The sequence below is a fragment of the Pleurodeles waltl genome, chromosome 1_1 (assembly GCF_031143425.1).
Source record: "Pleurodeles waltl isolate 20211129_DDA chromosome 1_1, aPleWal1.hap1.20221129, whole genome shotgun sequence".
NCBI lineage: Eukaryota > Metazoa > Chordata > Amphibia > Caudata > Salamandridae > Pleurodeles > Pleurodeles waltl.
In genome coordinates this window covers 181,625,547-181,648,772 of record NC_090436.1, presented here as the reverse complement: position 1 = coordinate 181,648,772, position 23,226 = coordinate 181,625,547, and the positions used below count along the sequence as shown (strand labels likewise).

General features: G+C 42.3%; 1 protein-coding gene across 5 annotated transcripts in view; it reads left to right on the top strand.

Annotated features, from left to right (window-relative positions):
• ZNF532 (zinc finger protein 532) overlaps positions 1–17,233 on the top strand; it is a 213,703-nt gene extending 196,470 nt beyond the window's left edge. For 4 of the 5 annotated variants that reach the window (XM_069220276.1, XM_069220267.1, XM_069220287.1 and 1 more), the window contains 3 exons: positions 2,496–2,608; positions 5,187–5,340; positions 13,891–17,233. In XM_069220276.1, coding sequence (XP_069076377.1) covers positions 2,496–2,608; positions 5,187–5,340; positions 13,891–14,385 — 762 coding nt within the window. In that variant the 3' untranslated portion in view covers positions 14,386–17,233. The remainder of the gene's footprint in view (positions 1–2,495; positions 2,609–5,186; positions 5,341–13,890) is intronic. The other variant, XR_011200972.1, reaches the window with a different exon arrangement.
• Positions 17,234–23,226: the final 5,993 nt, after the last annotated feature.

The window sequence follows — 23,226 nt, the reverse complement described above, 5'->3', positions numbered from 1 at the left end:
ACTGGCAAAACCTTCATAAATGATTTTTCCTTCAACACCAAGAAGATGATGAAGAATAGCTTGTCGTCTAAGAGGCACATACTTATCGCCTCCACTAGCCAACATACATGTAATAAATATTTTCTTACATTGCTTCTATGGCTCCTGAAGAGTTGGTAAGAATGGTGGAGTTGATGCCATACTCTGACCTGCCATATCACCTGCAAGAAACTCAATATAACAAACTAAAATAATAAGTTGAAGTAAAAATGCATTATCATAAACTAACACACAACAAGCTATAATTATAATCTAAAATAATAATGCTGCTTCTCTTTGTAATATTACTCAAAATTATTTTGTTCAACTTTTCTCACTTTGTTTTGTCAAGTACTTTCCTTTAAATATTTTTCTTTGCAGTCCAATTTCTTGTATTTCCCTTACATTTGCTAGGTGCTTTTTGCTGATTTTCACATGTTAGCATCACTTCCTTTCTCCCCTGTGTAATACCGCGCTCGTGCAGGATGCGGCGCCAGCTTCACTCATAAAGAAGGGTGGCAGTAACATTCCCGGCACCTGTTTCTCTTGTAAAGAAGGATGGCGGCCCGCTTCTCGCACGCACGAGGCACACTCCTTCCTCAGTACTCGCACATGTCCCTATGCACACCCACCAGCGCTGGATTACTGATGCTCTCAGTAAAAGGCATGCAGAGTTGCTAGTTATTATTCTCATGATGCGCTTCAGTTACGCACACTTCCCAAATCTCAAGGATACCGCAACTCGTGCTTCCCGACCGCTGATCGTTCCTGCTTGATTATTTTAATAGTATTACTCAAAAATTAAAGTCAACATCTTATTTGCTCTTGGGGTTGATTCATGACTCAATCTGTTTTGCCATATTGCTTTGTCGAGCCTGGTTGAATAGTTGTTAAGTTAGCTTCCTCTGTGATCCAGGGGTGGAGATGTCAAAAGCCCGTCCCCCGCACAGACACGTTCTCCTTGTCGCCAAGGTAAAGATAAGGTCTGCACTCTTCCTATATCAACATGCCTTTAATCACAGGTTTCAAGAATACATCTTCAGCGCAAGTCCCTGTCGTCCTCTGCAGACATCAGCTTCTCTCTCTCTTCTCTACTCTGTTTTCACATTCTACATTCCCTGCATCATCACCTTATGTTATGTCCACAAGGTACCATCAGAAGTAAGCCACTGACCTTCTGCCCTACTTAGTGCAAATGGTGAGATGTGGTTATTTTTGCTTTTTTTTATATTTTTATTTTACTGTCGGCTAGGATATCCCTGGAAGTTTTACGCTGGCATAATACATTTTACTCTGTCGACGTAAAACCTTTGGTCAGCCAGACTCATAATGGGGCGGGGGGCCTTGAGTTTGGTGTACAGGGTACTCAATCACTATTGCAATGGAGTACATGTCTGTCAAACTCTGAATCTGCCACAGAGGTCCACTTAAGGCAGATCAGTACTGATGCTGCTCATCATTGGAACGGTCCTTCCAGAACCTTGGACACCGCTTGCTCACTGCTTTTTAGTTGGGAAATTTGAGATTCACATCACCCGGATATAAGTGACTAAGCCAAACCCCTGCCTGCATGTGCCGGGCCACAACTAATATCTGCAAATCAGTTTGTCCATTAAGATTTTTGAATGCATTTGCTTTGGGTAATTTTGCTTGGCTGAGGCACAGTTGTAACTATTCATGCCCATATGCCAACATTCAGGGTTTGCCTTCTCCTGGAATGCTCTTGCTTTTCTGTGCCCTCTTAGGTGTACCGATTTCTCTTCCTTCCACCGATATTATGAGCGAAAGGTTCAGTCATACACTGAGATGTACTTGACAGCATACTTTTTAAAAGGCATGCTGCTATTCAGCCGCTGTAGTGTAACAAAGCATGTGTACTGCACCTAATCTCTATTCATATTTTATTACTGATTGTATGCAAGTTTCCAGTATCAGAAAGGCAGTTAAATCTCGCCAAAAACTCAAACATACATACACCTCAATGAGTAGGATATGCAAAGTGTGTGCCCTTTTTTAAGATACCTAAGTTGTCCGGCTACTTTCACACTTCAGTAACGGTTTATTTCCTTGTTAAACAAAATCAGAGCAAATTAAGTTTTATTACTTTTTTTGTCCCGTCTGCTGCTCTTTCCAACAGTAGAGCTAAATGCCTGATCTGGGCTCTTTCTAAAGCCTCCATAAAATATATCTTGTTCCTAAGTGAATATTCTCTAAAATTATGATAAATAATGGTAATAAGCACAAATCCCATTCCAATTATCTGAACTGCCTGTAATGCACTAGTATTAAGTCTGAGTAAACCTGGTAGAATTCGACTTGCCTCAGTTGAGTTATACAGTCATCATTCAATTAACCAATTGATATTCCTCAGCAATTAGCAGTAAAAGTTGTTGTCCGCCATTCTAGCTTCAGTGATGTTTGTAGATCCTTCAGTTTGACAGATACCATTTCTGTGTTCTTTTTTTCTTCATGAACAGCAAATGAAGAGGCATCCTTGTCGACAATGCGAGAAATCCTTTAGTTCATCACACAGCCTCTGCCGTCACAACAGAATCAAGCACAAAGGGATTCGAAAAGTTTATAAGCGTGTGTAAGTTTTTTTATTTTTTTTATTTTTTATTTTTACTAGAGGTTTGTATTTGCCAATTTAACATTAGCACCTGGTAAATATAAGAGCCCTGTGTTGCATTACCAGCAGAAATTGAAGAAGTCCCTTTTTAGGATTGAGGATAAAGTTACAGTTCCCAGTACTCTCTGAAAAACAAACTTCTAATCAACATCTCCTACACACAGGCGAGGGAGTATCTCAGGAAATTACTTCAAACCATCTAGTTACATTGTAGATCTGTTCTGCTAGTTAATTCAGGTATTAAACAGTTCATCAGTTTGCTTATCGAGTGCCATCTGTATAACTTACAAAGGCTTGGAGACATGTTAACGCATAAAGATTACCACCTGATCCCAAACTGTTTAAGTAGAAATGTCTTGACTTAAGTTGTGGAATGGGTCCGAATGTCTGTGTTCAGATTTCTCTGGGGCTGCATGCATGTCTTTGTCCCTGTGTTATTTCTTCACTAGCCCTGTTCTAGTGTCTCCATGCCACCTGACCATAAGTCCATGTCTGTGTTAACTGTACAGAGAACGTCTTTCCATGTCAAAATTCCTGTATCTCCTTTCACTGTATGTGTCTCTGTTTTACTGTGTGTACTGCCCCAATGACCGCCTCGTAGTATAAAACACTTTAGAATAGGCAATCTTTATCTAAAAAGAAGTTGGGATGTAGAAAACCAATTTGGCCACAAATGAAGAGCACATAGAAACACCAGAACACTAATATACAATTCTATGAAATCATGTTTTCTCTTGGCACCGACAGTGGTTGATTGCCTGGAGGCCAGTCTCCTTCTTACCACTGCAGAATATCAGATGATACAATTGCCGGGGAAAACTGTTACCTGGCATATTTGATTGACCTCGTGCAATTTTACTTCTCCCATTCTGTGTTTCCTATGTCTGAATGGGGAATAACATGCATATGTTGTTCCTCCTCAAGTTACAGTCAACAATTTTTTCCATTTTCAACATGGAAAAGTTGGAATGGGGAGGAAATTCCCTTTGGGAACCCTCCCAGTAGGGAGAATGTTTTGTGATGCAAAATTGCAGGGTTACTCTGGGTAGTGTTCCATTCCATGGTGTTTTAGCTAAGCAATCCATTTACAGAAGTGAAGAAACATTGCATAACTTAGTCCTGCCACCATCCCAGAAGGAGCAGTCCATCACTTAATGCTATGCCTTGTCCCTTCTTTTTGAACCTTACTGAACCTCACTGGTAGATTTACAGGTGGTTACTTCTCTGATGAAATTGCACAGTAACGCTTGGAATGCTAAGCAGAGCAATTACTAATAATTATTAATCATTAAATCGTTTACATCAATCACATTTTACTGTTTTAGCAAGTAAAAACACTGACTATCCTCTTGCTTGTTTGCAGATATTTTTTTCATAGAAATAGCTCGCAAAGAGAAATGGTGTGCAGATCACTGATATTTCATTCTTCCGTGACACAGCACACTACATAGAATTCCTCTTCTTTGGCCCCAAGCTTGTAGTCTGCTTTTGGAAATCCACGATTGACAGTCTTATTCCAGAATTCCTGTTCTCCTGTCCCTCATGACTAACACAGCCATTTATCATTCTCCTCTTATTTGTCCTCTATTTCTAATTTGTAGGACGTATGATTTCTTGATAGTTATGAAACGTCCTATAAAATATATCTCTCTCATGGCCAATTGTGGGTTAAAGATTAACAGCTTTCAGTACTTGGATGTAAGCGTTACTCGTCTTAAACTAAGATTCTGGCCATATGTCTTTATCTCAGCTTCACTGTGGCCTGATCATTGGGATTCTGTCCCTCTCCACCATCGGTAACGAGGAGCCTAAAGCCATTCCATCATACTGCATTATCTTTTGCCACTCAGAATTATGTACCCATTACATGTGGTTTCTCAGATTGGTTTTCCCTTACCTTCCTACCCTCCACAAACTGCTGCATTTTGGTCCTGTTGCCTTTAGCCTTTGCTAATGAAATATGGGTCGGTCTGTCCGTTTTCTCTGCTGCATACACAGAATCCCATGTTTCACATTGTCCTAAAACAATGCAATGGCAAGGTGACCTTTGCTCTGTAGTTTTTCTGGTGTATTTTCCTTCTAGAGGAGTACTTTCAAAGTCTTATGTATCAACTCCATGGGTGTTAATCAGGGTTTGGTGGTAATGTGAAATCCTACAGGTTCTAGTGGAAATACGAATTCTATAGAAGAATCGACCATTAGGATTTATTCTACCATGCTATCCATATGGAAGATGAAACTTCCATTTGTGCATTCTCATCCTGAATCAATAGTTTCTTCAGAAAATGGAGAACTTGATGTTACTACCAAACCCTTTGGCAGGTTTTGAGTCTTCTATTTCATTGTCTAAAAATTACCACACAATCACGAAGGGCAGGCCAGCTTTTGGATGGTTGTAAAAATCTCTGCTTTTTTAAAGGTTGTAGCTGTGATCGTTCATCCTTGTCACATGCCTATCACATTTGGACTGCTGTTTTGCTCCAAATCTGATAAGAATGTACCTAATGATGCAGGTGTGTCCCTCATTTATTGTTTTTAGCCAATGTCCCAATGCAGATGGCACCTTAGTCGAGGAGTCAGTGTTGGAAAAGAATATTGATGTTCCTCACGATGATAAAGAACCCGATGCTGAAGAAGTGATGGCGGAAACTACACCCACGGAAGAACTTGTAGAGAAAGAAGAAGACAATCAGGTACGCTATTTCCAAATATTACACACGTGCCTTAAATGTTCCATAGATATTGTCGTTACTATTGTTGTTGATATCATCAAAGCTTAAATGATTTCCACATTTCGTGGGAAAACTCAAAGTATGTTATGAACATTTTTGTATTCATTCTCTCCCTAGTGAAGAAAATTGTTATATTGCTAAATAGCAACATTGTTTCACAAGAGGATCAGTATGGTACATTCACTAAGCAATTGCACGTTCGTACTTAAAAGTGCAAATTGTACAAATTCAAAGAGTAGTGCTCAGAAGTGTATGAACGTAAGTTTTGACTGGCATCTCAGTGAAATTTATAATATATGCGTTTAAAACTTGTACTTCGGCACAGCACTAATGCTTTTCATCTACTAGACATAGGTAAAAGTCATGTAAGCTCATCACATGTAGCTCACTATATGTATGACAGCCAAAAGATGATCAGACTAGTCTCCTTTTAGCAGTGAACTGTAGTGTGGATGAATGGTGTAAGAAGATATCCTTTCATTGTCATCGTCCTTTGAGGCCCAGTAACATTAAGCGCCCAGCTTTGTGTTTCTACTGTTATTCCCAGATTGACACTGCAGTGAAATGGAGGCACAGTATGCTTACCAAACCTTTGTTTCCTACTGCTTCTACATGACGTCAGTAGCCATTTCCATCACTAACGTGCCCCAGTGTAATACAAAGATAAATCAGTCTTGAAGTCCAGTAGCTGCATCTGCAGCTGTTAACAAAGAACTTACTTTTGCTCTGTTATCCCATTGTACATTGTACATTTCAACTAGCGAGGACCCTGTAAAACATTAATTGACTGCAGACCGTATAGAACACCGATTGTTTTCTATATCTTTGTTCGGAGCAGTCTTTTGCATTTCATCTTCGTAAAATTTTACAGCCTGTATTTTAGTGAGCTTGCTCTGCCCACTTGATATTATAGCGATTGGAGACTGCATCAATGGCATCAACCACAGTACATTAGTTGAGATGAAGGGTCCTGGATAAGGGTGTGCCTTGACTTAATTTTGTTTTCTGATATATTTGTCTGCATTTTTCCTCACTTTTAACTATTATTCCTAATGCTATTCTGTTATTCATGCAATTCTTTTAACTACTAGCTAGTCTTCATGATGTTATTTGCCAAGAACATCAAACAAGAAACATTGCAGCTCTGGCTCAATGACATGAACCTTGACTGTTACGAATTCCAACTTTCACCAAATGCCGAGTCACTTGGATTCACCCTGGACTCCAACCTCACCCTCAAGAAACACATTGACAAAAAAAATACAAAGACGGCCTGGTGACAGCTCTCTAGTCTGAGGAAGTTTAACCCATTACTTCCAAAAAGTGACTTCGTAGGTGATGTTCAAACCCTCATAAGCTTGCATCCAGATGGTATTAATACACTGCTCAAGAGCCTACCAAACACCAGACTGGCACCGCTTTAGGGCATCCTGCACTCAAGCATGCCTTATCCAGGGACTAAAGAAATATGATCACATCGCCTTCATCCTAACAGAACTCCATTGGTTCCCATAGCTGACCTGCAACATTGTCAAAACCAGCTGCATCAGACTAAGTTGTCTAAAAAAGAAAAAAGAAGGCATGCGTTGTGGAATGCAGTAGCCAGTGTCTTGCAAGCTATCCCAGAGGACACTCGGTCAAGCCTGCAAACTCTCATACGAGATGGCCTGGATGCTATGAAGTATGCCATATGCTCAGGCCTGGACAGTGTTCACTGTGTGATTAGGGAAGTTAGGACCAGCAAGGTGCTTAGATGTCACACTTGGGTTGCTCCACTGGCTTTCCCAATGATGACCAGTAAGCCTTAATGGACATACCCTTTGATGATTGTAGAATCTTTGGAGCGAAGACAGACTCTGCTAAGAAAAGATTTAAGGAGTGCAAAGTTACTGCCTACTCTCTAGGCTTAGCTCTGCCTGTTCTGCAGTTTTCCCAGAAACCTTGCCCCTTTCAAAGCTTCAACAGGGGACACCAGCAGAGACCATGCTTGAATGCGCCAGTCCTTTCAAGTTAGATGGTGGGGATCAGGCTTTCTGCATCCAGGCTCTTCCCAGACATCAGCCACAACTCCACAGCCTCAGCAAAAACCCTTGTCACAACCAGCAGCACATGATCGCCCAGTGAGAGTCTGTATCACCTTCTAACTCCCCGGATGGAGGAACATCATATCCGACCAATAAATGCTCCAGATTTTGTGATACTGGTTGCTTCCTCCACTTTCTGTCACACCTCTGCATATGCCACTCACACTGCTTGTCCATACTTTGTGGGGAAGTTCAAGCTCTCTTGGTCAAGGAAGCCATAAAGACAGTGGGGGCATCAGATCAGACTGGCTGTTGCTGTTGTTATTCTGTAGTGCCAAAAAAGGATAGAGGCCTTTTCCCCATCCTCAAGCTTCATCCTCTGAACTTTTTCATTCAGAAAGACCAGCTCAGAATCCTCAACCTAGCCTATATTTTTACTGCAGGGACACAGGAGACTGGATGTTGACGTTGTGTTTACAGGACACCTATTTCCACATCCCCGTCCTGCAAACCCACAAATATTACCTGTGGTTTTAGGTGTGCCAAAGCACTTTCAATTCTCTGTGCTCCACTTTGGTCTTATCTCAGGCATTCACAAAAGTGGTCACAGCACATCTGCAGAAATTGGGTGTACCAGTCTACCCATATCTCAGTGACTGGCTACTAAAGGTGAACTCAGCACAAACCATCATAAACCACCTCTAGATGATGGTCGACCTGTTTAGATCATTGGACTTTTCCATCAACATGCTGAAGTCGCACCTGGCTCCTTTGCAACGGTTCCCCTTCATTGGAGCTATCCTGGACATATTGCACATCTGAGCCTTTCCTCTGTCTTAACAAGTCCAGGACATTTGGACTATGATTCTGCTGTTTCAACCCTTGACCTGGGTCTCAGGAAGAGTGGCTCTGAGGTTTCTTGGACTTTTGGCTTCCTGCTTGTAGACCACACCTGGTGGCATATGCGTTCCCGCAGTGGCATCTGAGGTCCCGGTGTACTCTGCACAAACTAAGCAGACAATGCCTAGGGGATCATGAATGGCAGTTGCACTCAGAGGTGCGATGGCCGAGTAGAGTGTGGTACCCAGAACTTCTGGTCATGAGCATCTGTCCTCGAGTTTGTGTTGCAGCAGTAGGGTAAGGTTCTCCACCCAAACCTGTACAAGTGCTGCACAACCTACACGTTCATGCATGGAGATTGAGCAGCAAAAGCTGATGGCTTTCGATCGCCCTCCCAAAAGTGGTTGGTGTCATTCTGGCAGCCTGACAGCCATACACCAAAACTGTATAAGCAGGACGCTGGGAGAAATTTGTTGTCTGGTGTTCTTCCTGTAACACACAGCCTTTACAGGCAAAGATGTCCAACATCTTTTTGTTTTGTCTCTCCTTGGCCCAGCAAGGCCTTGCTGCTGCAGCAATTATTGTTGCTTTTTGGCCCTGTAGCCTTTGGAAGATTGTCAGATCGCTGTATCTTTTCAAATCTCATGCTCTGAGGGTAGCCTGCCTCCTCTCTGCACCAGGAGCTCTGAAGAAATCTCCCGTGGGACGACGGAATCTTCCCCCGGCAACCGCAGGCAACAAAAGACTGCATCACCAGTCCTCTGGGTCCCCTCTCAGCACGACGAGCGTGGTCCCTGGAACTCAGCAACTCTGTCCAAGTGATTCCCACAGTCCAGTGACTCTTCAGTCCAAGTTTGGTGGAGGTAAGTCCTTGCCTCCCCACGCTAGACTGCATTTCTGGGTACCGCGTGATTTGCAGCTGCTCCAGCTCCTGTGCACTCTTCCAGGATTTCCTTCGTGCACAGCCAAGCCTGGGTCCCCGACACTCTAACCTGCAGTGCACAACCTTCTGAGTTGTCCTCCGGCGTCGTGGGACTCCCTTTTGTGTCTTCGGGTGGACTCCGGTTCACTCCTTTTCCAAGTGCCTGTTCCGGTACTTCTGCAGGTGCTGCCTGCTTCTGTGAGGGCTCCCTGACTTGCTGGGCGCCCCCTCTGTCTCCTCCTCCAAGTGGCGACATCCTGGTCCCTCCTGGGCCACAGCAGCATCCAAAAACCCTAACCGCGACCCTTGCAGCTAGCAAGGCTTGTTTGCGGTCTTTCTGCGTGGGAACACCTCTGCAAGCTTCTTCACGACGTGGGACATCCATCCTCCAAAGGGGAAGTTCCAGTCCTCTTCGTTCTTGCAGAATCCACAGCTTCTAGCATCCGGTGGCAGCTTCTTTGCACCCTCAACTGGCATTTCCTGGGCATCTGCCCACTCTCGACATTGTCGCGACACTTGGACGTGGTCCCCTTGTTCCACAGGTACTCAGGTCCAGAAATCCACTTTGGTTGCATTGCTGGTGTTGGTCTTCCTTGCAGAATTCCCCTATCACGACTTCTGTGCTCTCTGGGGAATATAGGTGCACTTTACACCTACTTTTCAGGGTCTTGGGGTGGGCTATTTTTTTAACCCTGACTGTTTTCTTACAGTCCCAGCGACCCTCTACAAGCTCACATAGGTTTGGGGTCCATTCGTGGTTCGCATTCCACTTTTGGAGTATATGGTTTGTGTTGCCCCTATACCTATGTGCTCCTATTGCAATCTACTGTAACTTTACATTGCTTGCATTACTTCCTTTTGCTATTACTGCATATTTGTGGTATTGTGTACATATATCTTGTGTATATTTGGCATCCTCATACTGAGGGTACTCACTGAGATACTTTTGGCATATTGTCATAAAAATAAAGTACCTTTATTTTTAGTATATCTGTGTATTGTGTTTTCTTATGATATTGTACATATGACACCAGTGGTATAGTAGGAGCTTTGCATGTCTCCTAGTTCAGCCTAAGCTGCTCTGCTATAGCTACCTTCTATCAGCCTAAGCTGCTAGAAACACCTCTTCTACACTGATAAGGGATAACTGGACCTGGCACAGAGTGTAAGTACCTCTTGGTACCCACTACAAGCCAGGCCAGCCTCCTTAAGGCTATAATGCCAATGTTTCAGCCGTTCGCCTGGATCTTAGTGAGGGTCTTACTGAGGCCTCTTGACCTCCTGCATCCTGCTAGTTTACCATGCTAAGTGGCACATGTGGACTCTGCAGTAGGATCTGAAGTCTCAGTGGGATCAGCAGTAGGAAACCTATCCTGTTCCGTCCAGGTGTTGGAGGAGACTGCACAAGATGTACAGTTGCTGGACTGTTGTTGTACCAGTGGTAGGCCCCTCTTCGTACCCCACCCTGAACTGATAGTTGTAACAGGTGCATCATTATTAGGATGAGAAGGGCATCTGGGGAAGGTGAAGTTCAGAAAAGTCTAATCTCTGGCAGAGAGCAGTCTCCACATCAGTCTCCTAAAATCACAATGGATTTGCTTGGCAGTAAAGGCTTTCTCCCGTCAAAGGTGGAAGAGACTCAGATTCTTACAGATAAAACCACTGATGTGTGGTAAAGCAACAAGAAGGATGGGATGGGTTTGTGGGTCCTGTGACAAAGGGGCTTCACATCTCTGGAACTGGCTGAGTCTTCAAGGCATCTCCCTGGTCATGAAACACCTGGCTGGATTTTTAAATGCGAAGGCGGACAAACTCAGCCAGCAGTGCCTCTGGATCACTAATGGGATCTACACACTAAGGTGGCACAGAGCATCTTCCGGCAATGGGGAGATCCTCGTCTTGATCTTTTCACCACCACTAGGAACGTACAGTATATAAACATTTGTGTGTTGGAGTTCCTAAGGCAAATCTACCTCTGAGGCTTAACTCAGTTGGACTTTGAACTTCTGTACACATGCTTACCTCTATCTCTCCCTACCCTAAGTTCTGACAAAGACCACAAATGACTGGCTTGCTTGGACCCTGAGAATGTGGTACACAGGACTGGCCATGAGCATCTATCCTCTGTCCAGCTACCCCTTTGGAAAGCTCTTCTTTCACAGCATCGGGGGAAGGTCCTGTACTGGAACCTGTACAACAAACACCTCCATGAGTGGAGATTGAACAGTGACAGCTGATTACTTTTGACTTCCCTCCTGAAATAGTAAACATCGTTCTGTCCCTCTACCAAAACTATTTATGTGGGACGCTGGGAGAAGTTTCTTATTTGGTGTTCATCTCTGCATTTCAATCCTGTGAGAAATTGGAATGTTAGTTGAAGGAGGGGTGACCTCTATTCAAGCAATAGTCACAATCCCTGTCAGTTTAAACCACAAAAATCCTAAATCAATATGTACTTAACCTTCTGGTATCTTGGCACAAAAGCAGTCAGGCCTAACTTAAAGGCAATGAGTAAGGTAGTTATACAGCTCACAAACAGCAATACAGTGAAAACACAACGCAAGAAAAATCCCACAAGAATTTAGAAAAATAGAGTAAATTCTAATCAATTGACACCAAAACAACAAAAATCCAGTCAGTAAACCTAGAGATATGCAGTTTTAATGATTTCAAGTAAATAAAGCATCTAAAAGCACAAAGGGCCAGCTGGATAATGATTTCCAATAGCGATTACCAAATTGCGATTTTCTGCGAATCGCAATAAGTAATCTCTATTGGAATATATAAAACTCTGGGAGTTTCATATAGCGATTCGCAAAGGCTCGCAAATGGACCCTACTTCATTAATATTCACGAGGTAGGTCGCAATTTGTGACCCATTGCGAATGGCAACAATCACAGGGATGGTAGCCTGTGGGGCTCAGCAGACCACTATGTCTGTGATTGCTTGTAAATAAAGTAATCTTTTTTTTTTTTTTTTAAATACAGCCCATTTTCCTTAAAGGAAAACAGGATGCGTGTTTAAAAAGGAAAAATTAAAAGTTTTCATTTCATTTTATAAGAGTAGGCGTGGTCCGTGGGACCAGTGCCTGCTTTTAAACAATGTTTTTGCATGCATTCACAAAGGAGAAGGGGTTCCTTGGGGACCCCTCCCCCTTTGCGAATGGGTTAGCACCAAAACTGCGATTATTTTGCGACTGCATTCACGATCACAGAACAATCATACATACCTCTGCGGTTCGGTATTAGGAAGGGACGCCCTTGACACGCCCCTTCTTAATACCGAATCGGTATGTAGTCGCAAATCCAATTTGCTATTCGGTAACCAGTTACTGTATCGCAAATTGGACTTGCTACATACCAAAATGCATTTTTGCGATAGGAAACAGACCTTTGAACTATTTGCGATCGCAAAAATGTTTGATACATCTGGCCCAAAGTGCCTCTCACGGTTATCCCTGTGAGACCAGGTGAAAGTCACATGTTCAGGGCAACCCCAGTGGAGATTGGGCCGGATACGGGGACCAGATTAGTCCAGCTGAAAGAGATTCCTTTAAAGCCCTGTGTGAAGAATTGCATTTGCGATGGAAGAGGCCACAAGGAGCAGGGTGGGCGTTGATGAAGGTAGTTCCTATAGTGTGATGATACTGCCGGGCATCGCTTACTGACATTGCTGGACCTCCGCAGTGGTGGTAACTGCAAGCTATCAATGCTGTATCATGAAGTGCAGATCTCGCATTGCTGGGCATCGTTGGCCACTGTGGTGTGAAAAATCTGGTTTGATGGAACTTCACGTTGATGGGCGCGGGCAGCAAGAAAAGAGTGCAAACGGGCCCCATTCGTGTTCACTAAGAGGCCAAAACTTCAGATGTCTCCTTTTCTTGGCTCAACCAAAGCCACACCAAGGGTTTAAGACCTCAGTCCAGCAGGGCTCGGGCAGGTCTAGTTGCAGGTCCAGGCAGCACGTCATCTGGGCAGTTGCAGGGAGCCCCTAGAGCTTATGTCCCTGTAGCTCAAAACAGGTGAGTCTGCTGACCCTTGGAGTCACTTCAGCCTGGGATGAAGGGTGCAGTTCCGGTCTTCCTTCTCAGTAAGCAGAGCAGCAAGCTACACAGTAGCAAGGTAGCAGAGTGACAGTCCTTCTGGCAGCAAAGTTGCACAGCAGTCCTCCTGTAGCATCCTCAGATCCTGGAGTGTGCTGAAGAGTGAGTCTAAGGGTTGCCTTTTTTTACATGGTGCCTACGGGTATTCATAAGATGAGGAATCTACAGTAATTCTAGCCATGGGAAAGAGCATTATCGAAGGTAAGTAATTTTTTCCTTTTCTCTAGTGGGGAATGAAGGACCTCGTATCCTTTGCATTCCTATTGCAATGTTCATATATGAAGAGGAAGGCGGCAGCTGTTTCCATTATTTTTCATGGTTAGCAGTTGTTGTTTGAGAATAGAACCCTTGATCAGATCTACTGAGGTTAGCAATGTTGACTTTGCCACTTTGTTATGGCCAGAGTGAATGGGGGGAAAAGCTGCATTTCCTCCACCTTGCTGCAGAGGATTCACACCCTCCAGAAATCGAATGATTTCCTGTTACCAGCCAATTAGAAATCGGGCAGCTTATTGTAAGATTTGGTGATGCCAACCGACAGACTCCACTCAAACCGATACAGTTAAAATCATTTAATGACTTACGACATGTTTGTAACTATTCTCTCTTGTGGTTTCTTTAGGTCTCTACACCAAAGCGCAAACTAGAAGAATCCACTGTCGAGTTCAGTCCTAAGAACGGCACAATTACTCAGCCATTGAAAAAGTTAAAGATAAATGTTTTCAAAGTCCACAAATGTGCGGTGTGTGGCTTTACAACAGAAAACCTTCTACAGTTTCATGAACATATCCCTCAGCACAAATCAGATGGCTCATCATACCAGTGTCGAGAGTGCGGCCTCTGTTACACCTCCCATGTGTCTCTGTCTCGCCATCTTTTTATAGTCCACAAGCTGAAGGAGCCACAACCCGTGTGTAAACAAAATGGATCTGGAGAGGATAATCATCAGGATGATAAACCCAGTTTGGCAGACGAGATATCTGACTGTGCAGAATCAGAAAAAAGATGTAAAGTTTGTGCGAAGACATTCGAAACTGAAGCTGCCTTAAACACTCACATGAGGACCCATGGCATGGCCTTCATCAAGTCAAAACGAATGAGCTCGATAGAAAAATGACCATAAATGTGAAATGTAGTTGTACCCTCTCCTTAAATGTCAGTAGAAAAGATGAATTTGGGTGTATTCCAAACACCCCATAATAACATTTCTGCAGATACTGAAGGAAGCAAACAGTACTTGGGAGCACTGCAATCAGTTGTTTTTTTTATTTATCCCATCGGACTATACACTCAGCATCTACTCAAACTATCACAAAGGAACTTTGTATATATTTCAAACAAAAACTTTTGTACTGTTTATGTGTTCGTATTAACTGTCTCGTGGAAAGAATGGGCGTTTTTAGTTTATTTTTGTAATTGGTTGCTCGCAAACAGTTCTTAATATAAGGGTGATATTCGAGTTCTGTTTGGTTTAAAAAGTGTGTATGAAAGTTTCGAAACGGAAATTAACCACAGAGTGTTTGAGTTGAAGTGTTGGGGTACTTGTTGAATGTCATACAAATGTGTAGCTAGAAAGTTTTGTTGGTTAATAAATATAGTGTTTTTAAATGTCACATTATTTATTTAAGGATGTAGCATTAAGTATTTGCCAAGCACTTGAGAAGGCAGTTTTACAAAGTTTCCACCGTCAGTGGCTGTGAATGTCCATCTCTGTATCCGGAAGCTAGATCAACGTTCATTCCTGGCAAGCCCTGTTGGTCAGACATCCTATTTTAAAAGTAGGGTGTTCATACCATTGCACAGAATCATGAAAATGTTGCAGTTTCTCAAGATAAGCTATTCAGTTCCGACTGGAATAGAACTTAGACCATGACCGCTGCCAGGACCACTGCTTTAAAACTGCCGACCACAGCTCACTTTATTGACTGGACAATGATGAAACACCTGAGAATTTAAGACCGTTACAAACATCGAAAGCTAGTAATGCTCCATTTGGGCCTCATGTTTCAGCATCATTTCTTATATAGTTTTTTTTTGGGCATTTACAATTGATGACTATTAAATCTGTCCCTTAAAGGGATAATCTGTGCTTTGCATCAAATTTCCTGTTATCATTTATCCTGATTTAGGAAGCATTAGCACCCTTAAGGAAAGCGGAGATAGGCTTAAAGAGCAGAATTACTGGCATGACTGTTAGAATGTTGGATTGCTGAGAGCTTCCCTAAAGATAATGGAGGGGCTCAGGGCCAATAATGGCTTGTACAGACCTTCTGCTCCATCATTCCATTCTGCTGACGCCCCCTACTGGTTTAAATGTTCTAATAGCTTTATAGTTCTTCCGCCTCTGGTTGTAATGGGTGTTAGAGGCCCTCAGCCTCTTTATAGGTCCTCGTCTGTAGCTCGGACCTATAACTGTGTTTCAAGGCCTTTGAGAACTGTTAATGCTCTGGGCGGCAGACTGTAATGCTTAGTTATTTTTGCTGCATTTTGTAGCCTTGGTGAGTTCTTTGAAAGTGCAAAGTAGGCACAAAAAATAGACATGGATCCCAGGCAAGCACTTCTAGGTGTGGTTCATGAAACGGGTGCTAATTTGCATCATAGCGTTTATGCTACTGAGCCATTATGAACCCCCTTTGCGGTCTGTTTTTCACCTTTACGTTGGCCCAAACTTGCATGGGTTGTAGTGCACATCTTCAGTAGTATTTGAATAACTCTTAAAGAACCAGTCTAGAAAATGGTGTCAACCGTTCTCAAAACACAACCAAATACCATCAAACGAAGGTGATGGAAGGCTGCGTGAAGCATGCTGATTTATATTTGTTTATACTAAATAGCCTCTTTTATTAGAACATCAAAATGTTCATCTCTCTACTGAATATAATGGGAAGGGAACAGGCATTACTCAGTGCCATTGTGCTTGCTGACATGAACATTCCAGTGTTCTGTTGAGTAGAATCCCATCCTGTGCCTTGCCTTCTTTATTCACCTGTCACGTGAGAAGAGGCTGAGGTGTTGCCATGGAAGCGTTACCTACAAATTGACGGTTGCTGTTTAAAAAAAAAAAAAAAATCCCTAGAACTAGGCATGCACGGACCTTTTTTTTTTCTTTCTTCAAACCCTCTCACTTTCAGCCGACCGAAGCGATGTACTGTAGAAGCCAGGAACTTCTGGGTGCTTTTATACAACTTCAGGTTTTAATTTTTTTTTTTTTAAATAGAACATTATCATTCTTAGGTGGAATGTTTTGATGGCTTAATTGCCCTTCATAAATGGGGCATTACTGACTTTAGATTTTCCTTCCACCTCTGTATGCACCCTCGATTTCGGCTGGGGCTTAGAACGTCTTGATGAGCAATTAATGGGCGTTATTGTCCACTCACCGGGATATTAATGCTTTGTAATAGCTCACCTGAAAGGCAATAATTAGCTAATTATTTTTTTTGTCTACATGGCTTCAAAGAATGCAGCTTAGAACAAAGTGCCATTAAATATCAGTCATCATTGGTGCAGGGGTCCTATGGTGGAGTAATTCTTTGCTTTAAAACATGACAAAGATTGTTCTTTTATTGTAAATAAATAGTATATTGTACAAGTGATAAGCATCCTCTTGGAGCACTTTGCGTAATGACCCAGAATATGACATCAGGTTGTCCCTTGTTGACTTAGTGATGGTTGGATGTTTTCACTAATATACATTGCAGAAAGTGTACAGTTAAGTCCCTTCCATAAATAGTTCTCTGTGAGAGTTATTGCATTTTTCCTTTTTATACCTTGTATAAATCCCTAATTTTGTACTTTTTTAAACTTTTTTATGTATATATAGTTTATTGCATGGCACACTATAGTGGTTGTTTGGTTTCTGAAAAGGTCTTGCTGCTGTCAGATGTAATTGAACACTATGTCCGTTACAAGTGTATGAAGCAAATTTTGCCATGTAAATAAATGTCTAGCATTTTGAACTTTTATCATTTTATGGTGTAACATTAATCACACTACATAATATACATACAGCAGATCATTTGAGTTGCGCTGAAGGCTTCTGTTGAAATAGCAGCAATAAAAATATCCCCATATTTTTCAGATATTTATTCATGGAATAGAGTTGAAGTGATGCTATAATTACAATACAAAAACTGAGTTATGAGCTCTGACGTTTAATAAGGTAGGTTTGAATCTGAAACGCCATCTAACGATGCATCGCTCATGATGTTCACACATTACATTACAAAGCACTTGTATGTAAGTGGAATTTATGTAGCATAGTCTTATCATTAGAGGTGGTGGGACGAGGTGGGACTAAAATGTTAAACTGTGAATCAGAGACGTAGTGTTAATGGGGTGGTATTGCAGCCGTGAAGGAGCATGAGAGGCGAGGGAGGAGTGAGAGGGTGTCCACTTGTGGAAGGGAGTAGTAAGGTTCGGAAGACCAGGCATCTTTCATGACTTCTGTTACCGGGAAGGTTACCTAACATACATCACCAGGGGCATCATCAATGTCATCACTGATTGGTTTTTAGGCCTTTCATATCTGACATCATCCTCAGAATTAGTGTGGAACACATACATGTTTCAGCTTTGTTCTCTGTGCTGAAGATAGAAGGGCTCCACAATTGAAAATTAATTCTGGAAAAAAGAAATTGAGAGGAATGTGGGTGCAACATACTCTAGACAGCAGACATTCCTTAGGCATGTAATGCTTTTCTTGTCTTGTGCTGCAAAGTTGTTTACCCTTCTGAAAGTGTAACATAACCTCATACAATTAAGCTTTAATTTGGCAGCATCTGAAAGAGACTTCAAGCCGCAGATTCCTTACCATAGAATATTCCCCAGGCATCAGTGGATCCAGAAACGTTTGTTCCACAGTACCCCTGCAGGCCAGTAAGTGGTGTCATTCGGCTCTACATGGTGTCGTTGGTGTCATCCACGCAGGAAGTGACGTGCGTGGAGCCTATATAGGCTATCTCAGTCACTTTTTGACTGCCCCTTTTTAGGTCGAGCATAGCAGCTTGCATACACTGTTCTTCTTGTCATTTTGTAATCTATTCGAGGGCTTCAACCACGCCCATATCACACCCATCACTTTTATTCGTTCCTGGGCCTGCCTTTCAAAAACACCTTGCTGTCGTTAGTGACTGCTTTACGTTTGTCCTGCCTTGAGGCTGACCCTGTTACATGGATTATTGCATGATCAGGAAGGTACCTAGTGTGGTGCACTATTTTTTACTTTTGCCTCGCCGCTTCCCTCCTGGAGGTATGTTGTTTCTTCGTTTTTCTTGGTTTAGGGCATTTTGCTGTTCTTTACAATGCCTGCGTTTTTTTTTTATTTATTATTTTATTGCAGTTTCATTTATCACGAACTTGACACAAAGGTATTGGAGCGCTTCATTTATTTATTTTTTTGCAGTTTAATCTGGCGCAATTATTACAGCACTTTACATGAGCACCGCTTACTTTACACATCCATTTTTGGTAGCAAGAGAAGATTAAGTGATTTGCCCAGAATCATAGGATGTTGAGCCAGCACCGAGACTCAAACCGTGTTCCCAGGCTCCAAAGTCAGCAACTCTGGCCCTTACGCCACATCCTCTATCCTAGAGTTCTTTGTCTGGTGCGTGTTGGCGCTGTCTTGCAAATAACTAGTTTTTGTTTTATATATCGCTTGGTAATACAGGTTCTGCCATTTCATAGCGCTGCAAAGCAATTGCAATTCTTTACAAAATTGCTATAATTCATTTGCATGAACCTTGCAGAGATGAAGAGGTGAAAACGTATTTCAGGATTGTAATCTCTGACATTCTCGCTCTGTCAAGACCTCTCAAGTGGGTGCATTAACCAACTGTCTTGAGTAGAACTTAACAATAAGCAATAACCCATGCTCTTGATAACCTTCAGAGAGTCACCAACCAAGCACCTAAGTTAGTTCTAGGCAAGAAGATGGCGAAAGGTGTTGTCTCCAAAAAGGAGTTATGACTCCAGACCCAAGGGCTTCACGGCCTCGAGCTTGATAGCAGAAAACATTTAGCCTTTGGATGTAAATTGGGCCTCTTCAAATAGAGTTCAGTTAGCGCAAACTCGATACAAAGGCACTACAGACCTTTACGTTAGCACCGGTTAAATTACACAAGAACACATCCATTTTTGGTAGCGGGGGAGATTAAGGGATATGCCCAGAATCACAGGATGTTGGGCCGGCGCCGAGACTCGAATCATGTTCCCCAGCTCCAAGGTCGGCAGCTCTTGCCCTTATGCCACATCCTCTCCTCTAGGGTTTTTGTCTGGTGCGTGGGGCAGTCTGGGAATAACTCGTTTTGTTTTTTCATATAGCGCTTGGTAATACAGGTTCTGCCATTTCATATTGCTGCAAAAACAGGTGCCATTATTAACAAAATCGTTATAATTCATTTGCAGTTAAGCTGTCTCTTCTATTATTCTCTTTGTATACAGTCTGTGTTTTAAAAAAGTTAGGCTGGTATTGCCAATGTAGAGGAATAATTCCTTTAGAAATTTAACACAGAAATATATGGCTTCTCCCTTTTCTTTGCTCGTAACTCTTCTGACCCCTCTCATTCTCCTGGTTAAATGCCACAAAGGTTCCTCTTTTGGCATGTTTAGGTAAACACACTAGAAAGGGTTGCATCTCTAGGGTATCACAACCAATCTGTAGGAATGATGCAAAAATACTCCCAAGATGGAGATCTTGTGTCCTCTGTCCTGTAGCGACAGGCCTAGGAGGATTGCTGTGGCACCTGGCATACATCTACTACTCTCCAAACCAAAACACATAGGTAAAAGACATTGTCATGTACAACACCAATAGCTATAACTCTCACACATGCGAGACCTATTGCATTGCAAATGCCTATTCAACCTTTTTTTGAAGATTTTTCAAGAGTTTGTCTCCTGGAGTGCAGGATGTCCACCAAAAAGGCAGGTTTTAAACCATGCGATGCCTGTAGCCGAAAGATGTTGGTGACAGACCCACACTTGGTTTTCTTTTGGTGTCCAGAGCAAGATCATGATGCAAAGACAAGCAAGCATTGCCATGCAGCTGAAGGTGCTGAGGGAGTGGTCCCTCAAGCTCATCTTTATGTGACCTGATCCCTCTGGAGCATCCTCTGGCCCCATGGTTTGGGAGAGGCTATTTGTAGGACACTGGGTCAGAATTAAAACTTCAGAGGCTTTATGTGTTGAGAAATTGTGGCTATTTTCTTATTGACCTCTGTGCTTCAAAGAAAAAAAAAGAAATACAGCCAGGGTTAGTATTCTACCTTGATTGTACTCGTGAGTTCCGGGTGGATGATCAACACTTTGTGGAGTATGTTGGGACCAAGAAAGGGAAGGCAGTGTAGAAGCAGACCATCTCATGTTGGATAGTTCTCTGCATCAAGATCTGCTATGCATTGGCGAAAAAGAAACCACCTGAGGGGTTGCGACCTCACTCCATCAGAGCCAAAACTGCGACCAGTGCGACCAGTGCGTTAACCCTTGGAGTTTCTGTCTTGGATATTGGTCAGACAGCAATGTGGACTTCCTTTCACACGTTTAAAAAACACTACTGCCTAGACAGTCCAACGTGGTGATCATTTTGACCGCTCCGGACTTTTTAGTCTAATCTGTATTGCAGCCTCACTTCCGCGGAGGTATTGCTGGAATATCTATTCTAAGGTAGGGAATCTGTGGCTAGGAGTCACTTCAAGATGAACAAGTTGCTTACCTTTGGTAATGCCTTATCTAGTAGAGACTCTATCTAACTTCAGATTCCTTACCGACCCTCCCATCCTTCCTGCTGTGCGACCTAATTATAGTGTTATAGATAAACCTCTCTGAGGGCCCTGGCTTCGCACAACAGTTGGCAGTGTTCCTTGTGGCTGTGAGCCTCTGCCATGGAAAGTAGTGAAGAGATTGACTGTGCGCTGGGGTGGTGCCTGTATAGGCACTACAGATGACATAGACGACACCACGCAGAACGGAAGGATGCTGCCTATCGGCTCACAGGTATACTGCTGACAAAAGTTTACTGATCCAGTCTGATTCCTGGAGAATATTCTAAGGTAAGGAATCTGTGGCTAAATAGAGTCTCTACCAGTTAAGGCAAAAAACAAAGGTAAGTAAATTGTTCGCCAGGATACCCAGGTTAATCTTGCCATATAAATGATATAATAAACCTACACTGAAAATAAAAGATCTTAGTACTCGATTACATGTTCCTTGGTTATGTGAGTGTTATCACAGCTGATAATAACAGTACCTTGAGGAGCATCATTTCTTTTATATGATTCCTTCAATTATGAATTTCCCCATTAAAGGGGGCTTAGGAGCTAGATTTGGTGCTTACCACACTAAATTCTGTGTCCTGGTAATTCCCAAGCCTTTTATTGTAGAAAAACAAAATAAACTGGGGAAAGGAGGAAGTGGGACCCATGCAACCAGGGATTTGCAGAGCAGCTGCCACAATTCAAAGGCACTCTTAAAAGAAGTGTTGATGAGTCTCAAAAATGTCAATCATATTTAGTGCTCCTGCTGGTTTTATGGTATTCATTTTTTTTAACATTTCCGTCTTTGTTTATTCGAAAAACCGCAACTGGTATTATCTAAACAGCTCCCTGGAATATAGTCGAGCCGATCCTGTTTTATAGGGACCAGGATGAGACCCGATGATGAAGCATCTAATAAAGTGAGTGAAGGTAAAAAAACTACTAAACGAAGTGTTCTTTCCGGATCTATTCTCTGACCCCCAGAATAGCGTGATTAGCAAAATAAATAGCAAAATAGGCACTTTTGTGAAAATCCTGCAATGTTTACAAAAGTACCAGCAAAAAGTGGCATTGTAAATTAATTTAGTCTGATCCTCCTTTTATTGGTCCTGAGCCAGAAAAAGGAGCATGAGCAACAAGTCATTAGGGGCACAGGAGTTTGTTTGTCACCTGCCTTTAAAATGCACAAGTCCTTCTCCGTGCTCACAGGCCCACGTGCTCCCCTGCCCTTTGTTTCCTGCTGCCCCTTGACTATTAATGTTTTGCAGTCAAACACAAGAAGGTGGCTGAGCTTTCCTGCTCCACCTTGGCTATTCATGTTTTGCAGTCAAACACAAGAAGGTGGCTGAGCTCAGAGGGCACAATCCTTTGTGTGCAGCTAGTCACTAAATTTCACCTGTATCAGAAAGTGCTCAAGGAGGAAAGGAGCCACCAAACTCTTTAAGCAGAAGAACAATGCTTCCAACAACATACATAAGACCCCCCGAGCACTCAAATCATATATAAAGTCCAGTAATCTAGTCTGAAGCATTCTGTGGTTCGTTCTTTCTCTCTTCAAACCAGTTCCAAATAAATCTTTTGGTCGTAGCCAGCACATGTTTTGTCATTACAGTAAGTACACCTTCAACTTCATCAGGGCTACAAACAAAATAGTTAATAATTTGCATGTAATTTTTATTCAAAAGGATAAAAATGATATAAGAGTTCAAATAGAGTGTCCAAAGGAGCCTCAACCAGATGAGGATAGGAATATCAATATCTTATGTAAATATTGAAGGAAATTTTAAATATAGCATGGATTGTGAAGTAAAGAGGGAAGTCCCAGGTCCTGTGATAATATAGCAAAACAATTTCTGTAAAATAAGTGTGTGTGTATGTATTACTCATATGTAACATTCTCGCTATGAAAAGAAACCCATACTTGATTTTTTTTTGTTCCTGTTTTTTACGTCCCACCTACAACATACATGTACATATCGGCCTGTAAGCAGTGCATCATGTTGACCTCACATTATATACCTGCTGTATCGTAAATAACGATGGATACCAATTGATGAAACACCAAACATAAAGAAAGGACCCAATATGTCTCAGGACTCAGACGTGTAAATGCAGCACCATTTTCATGGTCCATAAACCATGTGTATCATAACCCAGCAATGGTGAACTTGCATCAAGAAACTCATGTAACATTATCAGTAATA